The 12,140-nt window shown below is 46.7% G+C and overlaps 1 protein-coding gene across 1 annotated transcript; it reads left to right on the top strand.

Annotated features, from left to right (window-relative positions):
* Positions 1–773: 773 nt before the first annotated feature.
* On the top strand, positions 774–10,898 carry ADAMTS1 (ADAM metallopeptidase with thrombospondin type 1 motif 1). The gene is made up of 9 exons (XM_084800838.1): positions 774–2,855; positions 4,427–4,773; positions 5,097–5,229; positions 5,638–5,805; positions 6,229–6,515; positions 6,720–6,906; positions 7,021–7,196; positions 8,173–8,348; positions 8,935–10,898. The coding sequence occupies exons 1-9, from the start codon at positions 2,138–2,140 to the stop codon at positions 9,632–9,634; spliced, it is 2,892 nt and encodes a 963-aa protein (XP_084656964.1). The 5' UTR covers positions 774–2,137; the 3' UTR covers positions 9,635–10,898.
* Positions 10,899–12,140: the final 1,242 nt, after the last annotated feature.

Genomic DNA, 12,140 nt, shown 5'->3' on the forward strand with positions numbered 1-12,140 from the left:
GTTCATCCCTAAGTGTGATCTTAAGAAACTAAAATTACTCTGTTTAAGACAGGACACCTCCGGTGGGCGGGTGCAAACACCAAGAAGTGTTGGGAAGCTCTTTTGGGGGAGCTGGAAGTACCCTTTTTTTCCCCCTATCAACTTTTTTTTTTAAACTTCCCTGGAGTGGAAAATAAAATTTTTGCTTAGGTTTTTGTGTAGGCTATCTCAAACTCTGGAAGAAAAGACGGTGGAAAGCAGAAACGTTTGGAAGAGGGACAAGGACGCCTTGGAAGACTCCAAAAGACTGTCTCAGGCCCACAGAGTTAGAAAGATCGGGGGGGGGGGGGGGGGGGCGTGTAGGAGGAGCAAGCAGGACGTGATCAACTAGGAGTCACAGATGGGGGTGGGGTGCGGCTGCAATTAGAGAGCCCAGGGCCGGGAAAGGCTGGGAGCTGGAGCACGCTAGTGTGAACGCGTCTGTCTGCCTTGGGACTTGGGCTGTGGTTCTCAACATTGTCCTAAAGCCTTTCCGCCAGTGAGAGCATTGTGAACCATTTCCTTCCTCTGGGCCCAGAGCCCCTCCCTCTTTTTTCAGTGGAAGAGCCTCCCGGCTTTTTTTTGGGAGGGGGTGGGGGCGGGGGACCACGGTGTTGGAAGGGTTCAGCTTTTGTAGCTTTCGTAATGCGGACTCTGCTATTCCCTTCCCGGTAGGAAGGGGCGGGGGAGGGTTGGCCGGGGGGGGGGGGGAGGGCGGGGGATGGGGCGATTTTCTCTTTTACTCTCCGCTGTAGCCTTGATAGTAAAGCCGGGTTCTTAGATGCATCTGTCCGCCTGGCCTGAGGCCTGCAGCAGCTGCTGTTACATTTTGGAAGTCTGCGGACTGGGCGGGAGTTGCTTCTCCAGTGAAGAAGAGCAAGTACAAATCCCTTCTTGCAGTCTCTAGGGAGCTGAAGCTTGTTCCAGATCGCCTATTCCAGAAAGAAGAAGCAGGGTTCCCCCCCCCCCTACCCCCGACCCGGCACCCCCAAAGCAGTCTCAAGGTAGGGGTTGAGAAAACTGTTAAGGTCAATCCACGTGCATCTTTTAAAAGCCAGAGCCTGGCAAGTGTCCCATAGCCCCTTTCTCAAACATTCTTCCTGAGAAGCGCAGAGCCAGCACACTTTGTCCAAGAAAAGCTGGGGTAAAGAGAAGGGCTCCGCAGCCAGGATGCTTGTGGAAGGACAGAAGGAAGAGGCGGGGGAAGTAGGCTGAGTTTTGTTTTTAATTAATTAATTAATTTAAAGAAAAGGCAGCTGTATCTCACATCCCACTTTCGGGGAGAAGGAAGTCTGAGTAGCAGGGAAGAGAATGTTGAGGGGCGCCTAAGGCGCAGGGGAATTGTAGAGAAGGATCTCTTCAATTCGACCCTCTCTTTTTAAAAACTGCAACCCAGCCGGGACACAGAAAGGGCTACAGGAAGCAGGGTGGTCCGGGAATCTGCAGCTGCCCAGAGATGAAGTTAAAGGTTCACCCTACTCCCCAGAGCAGCCCAGGCTGTACAAAGTGCTGGTCACAGCGCTGCTTTGGCGTCTTACACCCCCAGAGTGACGAGCGGTGGCTTGAGGCCAGCGCGGAGGCTGCCCCCTCCCCCTTCAGGCCCGGAGGCGCAGAGCTGGGTTTAGCACCAACTGAGCTCAGGGGGCGGTGTCGCAGGAATGGGGGAGAAGGGAGGGGCTCTAAATTGCTATAAAGAGGCAGCCCTGGTCGCCTTATCCTTGCACTCGCTGGAAAGCAGCTCAGAGCCAGGTGCGATCGCTAAGCCTGAGCGTACCGCCAGACCGGAGAGAGCTCAGATCGAGCTACAGCGGGGCCAAGGCAGAGGAAGAAGAGTCCAGGCTCCTATCCTGGACTTGTCCCCCAGCTCCGGAGCGCTTCTCGATCCCGCAGCAGCCTCTTGACTGCTCCAGCCGTGCGGTGCCTTTAACCCGGTGCTGGAATAAAAAGTTCCCGCGCGCCGGCAAAGCGCCTCTTTCTAACTGACCGGGAGCTTCGGCTGCCAGCTCTGCGCGAACTTTCAAATCAAAGTGATCGTGAATTTTAAGCATCTGGAGCAAGCCAGCTAAGCTTTGCTCGTCTAACCAGAACGAGAATTCGCTGCACTGCAAAGTGCGGTGTCATGCAACCAGCAGTCCCTTTGGAGTCACGCAAGCAGAAGCCCCGCTCCGACGTGCAGCGGGCAGCAATGCTGAGCTCTCTGCCTGTCCCCAGGTTGTTGCTGCTGCTCGCTTCGGTAGCAATGCTGCTGTGTGTGCGGGGTGCAGACGGGCGCCCCATGGAGGAGGACGAAGAGCTGGTACTGCCTTCTCTAGAGCGTAGCCCGGGCCACGATTCCATCACGCGCCTCCGTCTGGATGCCTTTGGCCAACAACTGCACCTGAAGTTGCAGCGGGACAGCGGTTTCCTGGCGCCCGGCTTCACCCTCCAGACTGTAGGGCGCAGTCCCGGGTCCGAGGCACAGCATCTGGACTCCACTGGGGACCTGGCTCACTGCTTCTATTCCGGCACGGTGAATGGTGACCCCAGCTCCGCCGCTGCCCTCAGCCTCTGTGAAGGTGTGCGCGGTGCCTTCTACCTACAAGGCGAAGAGTTCTTCATTCAGCCAGCGCCGGCGGTCGCCACCAAGCGCCTAGTCCAAGGCACTCTGAAGGAGGAGTCAGCCGCACCGCCTCAGCTCCACATCCTGAGGCGAAGGCGGCGGGGCAGCGGCGGCGCCAAATGCGGTGTCACGGACGACCAGACCCTGCCAACCAGAGACTTGCTGTCAGAAAGCCAGGACTCCCAGAACCGTTGGCCGCTGCGGGACCTCGCTCCACAAAGCGCGGGAAAGCCAACAGGTACAAGAGTGCTCCCCTCCAATAATTAACTTCCCGCCTCCCCACTTCCCTTTTCGACCTACGCTTTTGCGCACACTCTAGCTTGCCTCTGGACCTGAACGACTCAGACAGACTTGCAGTGAATTGAGTTTCTCAGTCGTGACCCCGCAAAATAGATAGGCCAAACCCTGCCAGAACATTTGTTTGCCCGAAAAGTTAATGATTTAAGCGAGGAGAATCAAAGTTCTTGCAGTTACGGGCAAAGCGTTTACTTCGGGAAGCCCGTAAGCCGATTCCTTACACTCACGAATCTCTTCCCATCCCTTTAATTCCTTTAGGGAATGTGTGAGTTCACTTTGGCTGGGTTGCAGTTTCGCGCTGAGTTTTGTAACCTTGGTCAGTGTGCGCACATAGCACTCACAGGAGGGCGGAGTAGTGGAGCGACGGTGAACTCGATGTGTGTTCTGGAGACTAGCAACGGGGTGGTGATCTCAGTTCTGTGGCCTTCTGTCCCCTTCCCCCATTTGAAAAGCTGACCCGGATAGCTGGCGGCGCTGGGGCCTCTCAGCAGAACCTGCTTGGGAGGTCTTTGGCCTTGTTCGCCCCGCCTCCTCGCGCCTCCTACCTCCTCCCCGCAACGTGCACTCCCTCTCCCAGCCGAGGTTCTGCTCCCCAAGCACAGAGGAATGTAACCCGCGGCTGATCCTCCCTGCTCACTTTGTCCTGCCTCTGCTGTGTTCAGTGCTTACTAGCCAGTCAGTTTATTTTATCACTCGTTTCCCTTAGCCCTCTTTCACTTTCTTTCGTGTCCTATTCTAGATATCTGCCCATTGACCCTCTAGGAGCAGGTAGTGATGGATCACAGCACACTTTACGACTTCTCTAAGGGCTGACTCTCAGTCCGCAGCCGGGGAAGGGCTGTTTTCCAAATAGGCAACCCTAGTCTAAGACAGGAACTTTACCCGCTGCCGCCATGGGCGTGAAAAAAAAGGGGGGGGCAGGAATAGACTACTGGGCAGAGTGGGTGGTCCTAGCGCAGAGAACCCTCGGGACCCTCTTGGATGAGAGAGCTGAGCACTACAGATTAAGACTCCGCAAGCCCCGCCCCTTGGCAGACCACCTCCTTCCCTTCCCCCGCCCCCTCCCCACCCTGCCCTATGCCTTCCACGTGGAGCTGGATGACCTCATTCAGGATTTCAGCCCTGGCTTCAATAGTGAAAGGGTGACTCAGGGCGCTCTGCCTGCTCCTGTTGCCAAGTTTTTACTACAGCTGGGCACGATGATATCCATACTGCCTTACTCAGGCTGTGGAGTTTTCAAAGACCACAAAAGGAAGCCTGTTGGCACCTACGTAGACAGCTTGATCACTCTAAGGAGCCCGCGTTGTTTCTTGTTTTATTTAAAGCAAAACGAAAACCTTTTTTAAAAATAACATTCACAGTTTTTAGAAGATGCAAATATTTGTTTTATTGTTGTTCCAGGAATATTTCGGTTTTATTTACTTTGACTTGGTTGACTCTCCTAATATAGCGCAGAGAGGTCGCTATTAGGAGAGCGACAGCTCATGAGCAAACTTCCTTTTGCCTTTACAGGACCTGGAAGCATAAGGAAAAAGCGATTTGTGTCCAGCCCCCGTTATGTGGAGACCATGCTTGTGGCTGACCAGTCCATGGCTGACTTCCATGGCAGCGGTCTGAAGCATTACCTTCTCACCTTGTTTTCGGTGGCTGCCAGGTTTTACAAGCACCCCAGCATTAGGAACTCAATTAGTCTGGTGGTGGTGAAGATTTTGGTCATCTATGAGGAGCAGAAAGGGCCGGAAGTTACCTCCAATGCTGCTCTTACCCTTCGGAACTTCTGCAGCTGGCAGAAGCAACACAACACCCCTAGTGACCGGGATGCAGAGCACTATGACACAGCAATTCTTTTCACCAGACAGGTAAGACATCATTTGATCGCCTTGGAGGTCAGCCTTGAGCTATTCAGATGCATTAAGAAGTCATCCCAACTGCATTGCCCCGGTCCGTCTTATTCTATAGACTAGCTTGCTTATAAGCCTTGCTTATTTCTATTTTAATTTCCACATCTCGAGTTGCACAGTTCTATTTTAGAAGCATTAGAATGGCATGTGGCCAGTCTTTTGAGCCCAACAATAATGAAGGAACATGCTCCAAAGCACATGTGAAGACATGCCCGGCTGAGGAGCTAAATCACAAGTCCACAGTGTCCTACTTAAAAGGGATTTCCCTTGCTTCTTTGTAGGATTTATGTGGCTCCCACACATGCGATACTCTCGGGATGGCTGACGTTGGAACTGTATGTGACCCTAGCAGAAGCTGTTCAGTCATAGAAGATGATGGCTTACAAGCTGCCTTCACCACAGCCCATGAATTGGGTAAGTAAATTGGGTTCAAAATGTGAGTTCAGCCCAAGGCATGGATACAACCCAATAAGCCACTCTGATTTGAGAAAGAGAACATCTCAGACTATATTGCTCCTTTGACACCAGCACTCTTAGAAATTATAGGATATGTTTTCTACTATTTCAAATATGCTGTTATTGAACAAGCAAAAGAGCTATAAACACTTGAAAACTGGCATATATATGCATATATATATATATATATATATATATATATATATATATATATACACATACATATATATCCCGATCAAAGTAGGTATTATCTCCAAAACAGGTTGTCTAATGAATATGTCCCCTCCTGTATAAAGGAGCCCCTCCTAAGAAAAGAATCAGGCTGCATGTGACTGTATCTTAATGTGGATCTTGTTTGCTTCCCAGGCCACGTGTTTAACATGCCACACGATGATGCAAAGCATTGTGCCAGCTTTAATGGCGTGAGTGGGGACTCCCATCTAATGGCCTCCATGCTCTCGAGCTTGGACCATAGCCAGCCCTGGTCTCCTTGCAGTGCCTACATGGTCACATCATTCCTGGATAATGGCCATGGTAAGATGCCAGCTACTCTTTCTAGAGGGCATCCAGCCTTCCTCTTATAGGGTTCTCGCTAAGTGAGCTATGTGGTTCTTGCTCAACTCATTTTTCCTCTTTCAGAATGACTTTTCTCTGTCAGGATCATACGTTGTACATCTTTACCCCCACTGCTTCCTGCCAAGTAGCTCCCAAAGTCCATTCATTCATATTTTGGACAGCAGGATAACTTTTCACCATTGTTAATCCAGACGTACTTTATTGAGAACAATGCCTTGATAAAAATCTAAATCTGCCTGGCACTGGTTTCTCCAAAACGATACAATTCAGAAGTGTACTGTTTCACACAGTAACTATCTTATAACACCATGATGAATTCACTGTCATGTTTTCTCCAAATACGGCAATATCTATTAATAGTTGCCTTTTTACCCCCCCCAGGGGAATGTTTGATGGACAAGCCCCAGAACCCGATCAAGCTCCCATCTGACCTCCCTGGGACCTTGTATGATGCCAACCGCCAGTGTCAGTTTACATTTGGAGAGGAATCCAAACACTGCCCTGATGCAGCCAGCACATGTACTACTCTTTGGTGCACTGGTACCTCTGGTGGCTTACTGGTGTGCCAAACGAAACATTTCCCTTGGGCAGATGGTACCAGCTGTGGAGAAGGGAAATGGTGTGTCAGCGGCAAGTGTGTGAACAAGACCGACATGAAGCATTTCGCTGTGAGTTTTTCTAATGAAACGCATTTGTTTATAACCCAGAATTGAAAAGAACAAAGTGATGTTTAAGCTCCTCTGTCTGTGTCCCACAGTGGGAATACAAGATGATAGCAGAGCAGCTTGAGAATCAATTCATGTCTCACATTTTTCTGTCATTCCCTAAAGAGTCTCAATAGTTCTAAGGGTGATGTATGTATCTCTGTTTAGACTCCTGTTCATGGAAGCTGGGGGACATGGGGACCCTGGGGAGAGTGTTCAAGGACCTGTGGTGGAGGAGTTCAGTATACAATGAGAGAATGTGACAACCCAGTCCCCAAGAACGGAGGGAAGTACTGTGAGGGCAAGCGAGTACGCTACAGGTCTTGTAACATCGAGGACTGTCCAGATAATAACGGTGAGTCATCTTGGACTTTGGCTCTCAGAAATGGGGTGAGAGAGCAGAGAGGAGCCCACAATGTGTGGTTGAAAGTTGGAAACTGGTGACATCATCATATCCTTCTCTTTTCAGGAAAAACCTTCAGAGAGGAGCAATGTGAAGCACACAATGACTTTTCAAAAGCTTCCTTTGGGAATGAACCCGCGGTGGAATGGACACCCAAGTATGCTGGCGTCTCGCCCAAGGACAGGTGCAAGCTCACCTGTGAAGCCAAAGGCATTGGCTACTTCTTTGTTTTACAGCCTAAGGTAGAGGGTTTTTTTTTGTTGGTTTTGGGGGGGGTTGTTTGGGGTTTTTTTTCTTTTTTCTTTTTTACATTTGTATCTTTGCTAAGGAGCCAAATGCTTGGACTTGAGGCTGTCTTTACAGGTTAACATGTGTTCACTTTTGAATAAGAATGTTTCTAAATACAAGAGACATTCCTTAACTTGGGATTTACATTGCTTTCAGCTGGGAAGGAAGTTTAAATCTAGATAGCACTTAAGAGGTTTGCATGTGTTTAGTATTTTTCCTTTATATCCAAGGAAAATGCCTTTGGAAACTCAAAAATACCCCCCCCCCATAACTAGGTTTCACATACAAAGACTTATGGTTAGATAAATTATATATTAACACTGCATCCAAGAGCTTTAGAAAGTAGTCCAAAGTACTTGTTACTGGGTACCTAGCAGCCGCACATACAAACATACTAATTAACGTGAGAGTCAGAGAATTAAAAATTCATTGTTGAAGCACGTACTTTGAACAAAGTGACTCACCACTTCTTTTGGTGTTTTGCTGGGGGAATAAATCTTGCTTTGAAGTAGAAAATGAAATTAAATGTGTTCAAGGTCGTCATGTGCCCTTAGCATTCTAAGATAGGAAAACACATCCTAGTTGCAGATGAAATATTTAGCAAGTGATTTATGAAGTGCCTTCTACTCTGGCATATTATTCTTGGCGCTGAAGTCGGAACAATCATCAAACTGACAGTGAGCACTACTTCCATTGGCCTTAGCAATCGGGGAGATAGGCCAGCAAACAAATAAAATCAAGACATCCATAAACTTTGCAGCTAGCTGTACAAACTACTGAGAAATGGCAAAATGGAAGGTAACATGTGGCATGTGAGGAGGAGAACCTTCATCCCATGGGAGCAGAGCGAAGAGGAGGGTATTCACTCTCGCCATCACATGCCTCCCTCTCATTAGCTATTAAACCACGAGGTGCATGTTCTCTCTGCAGGTCGTGGATGGCACTCCCTGCAGCCCAGACTCTACTTCTGTCTGTGTGCAAGGACAGTGTGTAAAAGCTGGTTGTGATCGCATCATAGACTCCAAAAAGAAGTTTGACAAATGTGGCGTTTGTGGAGGAAACGGCTCCACATGCAAGAAAATATCAGGATCCGTCACTAGTACCAGGTATGTTTCAAGACACGCACTTTGGGAATCCGGATGAAGCTCGGTTGGTACAGAGCCTGCTTAGTATCCACAAGACCCTGTGTCCAATCTCCAGCACCGCACCAGACCTGGCATAGTGTCATGTGCCTGTAATCACAGCCAGAGTTTGGGAGGTAGACACAGGAGTGACAAGAGGGTCACATGTTCAGATCATCTTTGCTAACCTAGTGACTTGACGTCACTTGGACTACAGGAAGCTATGACTCAAAAAACAAACACACAAAAACAAAAACCCAGCTACTTTAAGTACTTCCAGTGTTTGAGAGCCTGACTTGGGAGGATGTTTGCTATGGGGTCTGGATTTAGCCTGCACTATAATGAGTTCCAGTATAGCCTGGCCTACAAGTGAACCCTCATCTCAAAACTCAAAAATTAGTTAATTAACCACCGTATGAAACAACACACTTACTTTAGAGACCATGTAATTTTCAACATACCATTTCATAGGACTAAGGAAAAGGTACATTTAAAAGAATTGCATATTTTAAAGCAATGCAGTTGATTAACCAATAATTGGAAGACATTTACCTGTTTGCTTTGTCCACAGACCTGGGTATCATGACATCGTCACAATCCCTGCTGGAGCCACCAACATTGAAGTGAAACACCGGAATCAAAGGGGGTCCAGAAACGATGGCAGCTTTCTGGCTATTAGAGCTGCAGACGGTACCTATATTCTGAATGGAAACTTCACTCTGTCCACGCTAGAGCAAGACCTCACCTATAAAGGTACTGTCTTAAGATACAGTGGCTCCTCGGCAGCGCTGGAAAGAATCCGCAGCTTTAGTCCACTCAAAGAACCCTTAACCATTCAGGTTCTTATGGTGGGCCATGCTCTCCGACCCAAAATCAAATACACCTATTTTGTGAAGAAGAAGAAGGAGTCATTCAATGCTATCCCTACTTTTTCCGAGTGGGTGATTGAAGAGTGGGGGGAATGCTCCAAGTCCTGTGGATCAGGTTGGCAGAGAAGAGTGGTTGAATGTAGAGACATTAATGGGCAACCTGCTTCTGAGTGTGCAAAAGAAGTGAAGCCAGCCAGCACCAGACCTTGTGCAGACCTGCCTTGCCCTCACTGGCAGGTGGGGGATTGGTCACCATGTTCCAAAACTTGTGGGAATGGTTACAAGAAGAGAACCTTGAAATGTCTGTCCCATGATGGGGGAGTGTTATCGAATGAGAGCTGTGATCCCTTGAAGAAACCAAAGCACTACATTGACTTTTGCACACTGGCGCAGTGCAGTTAAGCGGTTCTGAGAACAAGGTAGCATAGGAGGGCTGATACACTGAGACCAGGAGTGCTGGAGCGACGAGTCAAACCAGTAACCAGTGAGGTGTGTCCAGGGGGTGTGTGTAGAGGGATACACAGCAAAAGAGGTAGATCAGGACACTATCCTGCCAGTTAAAATTTGATAAGGTAGTTAATGAGGAGTATTAGCATCTGAGAGACCATGTGTAGCATGACAAAGCCCTGAGGCTATTAATATTTCTTTTGTTCCATCCTTTGCTGAAACAATTGTCCGAGTCAGGTAGAAACATGGCAAGGCCTGATGTGTGGTGCTGGTTAAATGCTTTGTATCTTTATATCTTGGGTCAGCAAAGGCAAAGCAGATGAAAGGGAGATTGAGGTGCAAACACAGCTTACTGTTATCGCTGGCCATGGGGCGGGAGATGGCTACAAACAAGATCATTATTGGAAGGTCTGGCTTCCATGGTTTCAGCGGATGCTGATACATTATTTCTATCAATAGTGAAAAATTTCAGATTGTTCAATGTGAGAAAGTCTCACCTCTGGGAAACGGCTCATGGCTCTTTCTTATACCATCTCAGATTTTAGCTATAATTCATTCTGAGGTAGAAACAGTTCACTTATTTATAAAATATACATTGATTCTAGAAGGAAAAGAAACTGAAGTGTAGGAGCTGCAAAAGACAAAAAACAAACAAACAAACAAACAAAAAACACTCAAGGAAACAAGGCTAGTAGCATGTCTCCTGCCTCACTTTCTCCTAAGGTTAGCCTACCTGGGGACTAACAGAGTAAAAGCTAATCCTTATCTCACAAAAGATGACAATATCACACATTGTGCCAGAGTAACAATGGGGTATAGAGAACAGGGGCCCACGAGATTGGGAACTTGGAGATCACTTGTCTCATGTGGGAGGCTGCTGCGGGTAGCAGGTCCACTGCTGGCAGCTGGTCCAACAGTCGTATCCTGGCGAATGTCTGTTCAGCTCTTCTACTGAGAGAGAATATGACTGTTTTCATATGTATATGTATATAGTAAAATATGTTACTATGAATTATATGTACTTTATAAGTATTGGTTTGTTTGTTCCTTCTAAGAAGGACTATAGTTTATAATAAATGCCTATAATAACATATTTATTTTTATACATTTATTTCTAATGAAAACCCTTTAAGTTATATCGCTTTTGTAAAAGTGCATATAAAAATAGAGTATTTATACAATATATGTTAACTAGAAATAATAAAAGAACACTTTTGAATGTGTTTGTCTATTTTCTGAAGTGGGATTAATTCCTGGGCAAGAAATCTGATGAGACACAAACATTGGATTTCAAGACAGTTTTTAAAATTCAGGTGAATGAACTATATTTTCTGTTTTTAGATGTACTGATAAAAATGACATTGGTGATAAGACTGTAACTAATGAGGTTGGCAAATCACTGTAAAGAGCTAGATAGTAAGTATTTATGGCATTGTAGGCTATATTTTCCTGTCACAACCATGACAGTACATGCTTTGTAGAAATGGGAACAGCCATAAATGACATGTAAATGATTAATCATGGCTGTGTTTTAATAAAACGTTATTTACAAAAACAAATAGTGGGCTGGATTTGTTCTACGAGCTTGTTAGCCAACCCTCAATGTGATAAAGTAAATGGAAAATGATTCAGCTTCTCGATGCATTTCAGACTTTTGTCTCCATTAATTGTATCAAGTAAGTCAGAACGCATGGGCATATTTAAGCTATTGCGTAGTGACAGTGCCTCACTCATTTGAGAAAGATATGAGTGGTGACCTAACACCGTGAAATCTTCACCTCCCTCATCAGCGATACCAAGGTGTTTGGGAGAAATCCTAGAAAAATCCAGGACTCCAGACTTTTGTGGGTGACTATATTTTGAAAACTAAGTGGTGCATCAGTGACTGCAATTTCAAATTATTTCCATTATGATATTTCTTTTAGAAAATTGTTTACTAGAAAACTGGCAATGTGCTCAGCTTCTGGCATTCCTAACTTTACTTTCACCTTTTCTTCTCCTCAGCATGATTTTTCTTACAAACCGTAACAAAATGCTAAGTTCAGCCTCAGTTACTCAATGCGTCTCCCTCAGCAACTCAATTAGCTATATCTGTACAGACTCGGATGTAGTGGGAGTAGGGTCATCAATTGGGCTGACTTTTCATATTACCGATTACAAGATCCAAGACGAAACAAGTCTTCTTACATCATCGAGTAAGTCTTTAGATGCAGAACTTGACTGTGCAATTCAACAGCCCATGTTGTCCTATGTGCCAGAAACCTTCATTGACACTGACTTGCCTTTTAGTGTGGTACAAATTCCCTTAGTTAGTGGGTAGAAGAACATATACACCCAAAAACCCTGGCTGTTGTCACCTACACATGATACTCAAGTAAAGGTTCATATATTGCATTGTATAACATAACATAACATAGCATAAAAAGTAAACATAAAACATAACATAAAAAGTAAAAATTAA

The sequence above is a fragment of the Acomys minous genome (assembly GCF_964271855.1).
Source record: "Acomys minous genome assembly, chromosome: 11".
In the NCBI taxonomy this organism is placed as follows: domain Eukaryota; kingdom Metazoa; phylum Chordata; class Mammalia; order Rodentia; family Muridae; genus Acomys; species Acomys minous.

Bases quoted from the DNA above. Each gene is read 5' to 3' on its own strand.
- ADAMTS1 (XM_084800838.1), top strand. From the start codon at position 2,138: ATGCAACCAGCAGTCCCTTTGGAGTCACGCAAGCAGAAGCCCCGCTCC. The intron at 4,774-5,096 runs GTAAGACATCAT...GCTTCTTTGTAG, and splicing joins CAATTCTTTTCACCAGACAG to GATTTATGTGGCTCCCACAC. The intron at 6,516-6,719 runs GTGAGTTTTTCT...ATCTCTGTTTAG, and splicing joins CCGACATGAAGCATTTCGCT to ACTCCTGTTCATGGAAGCTG.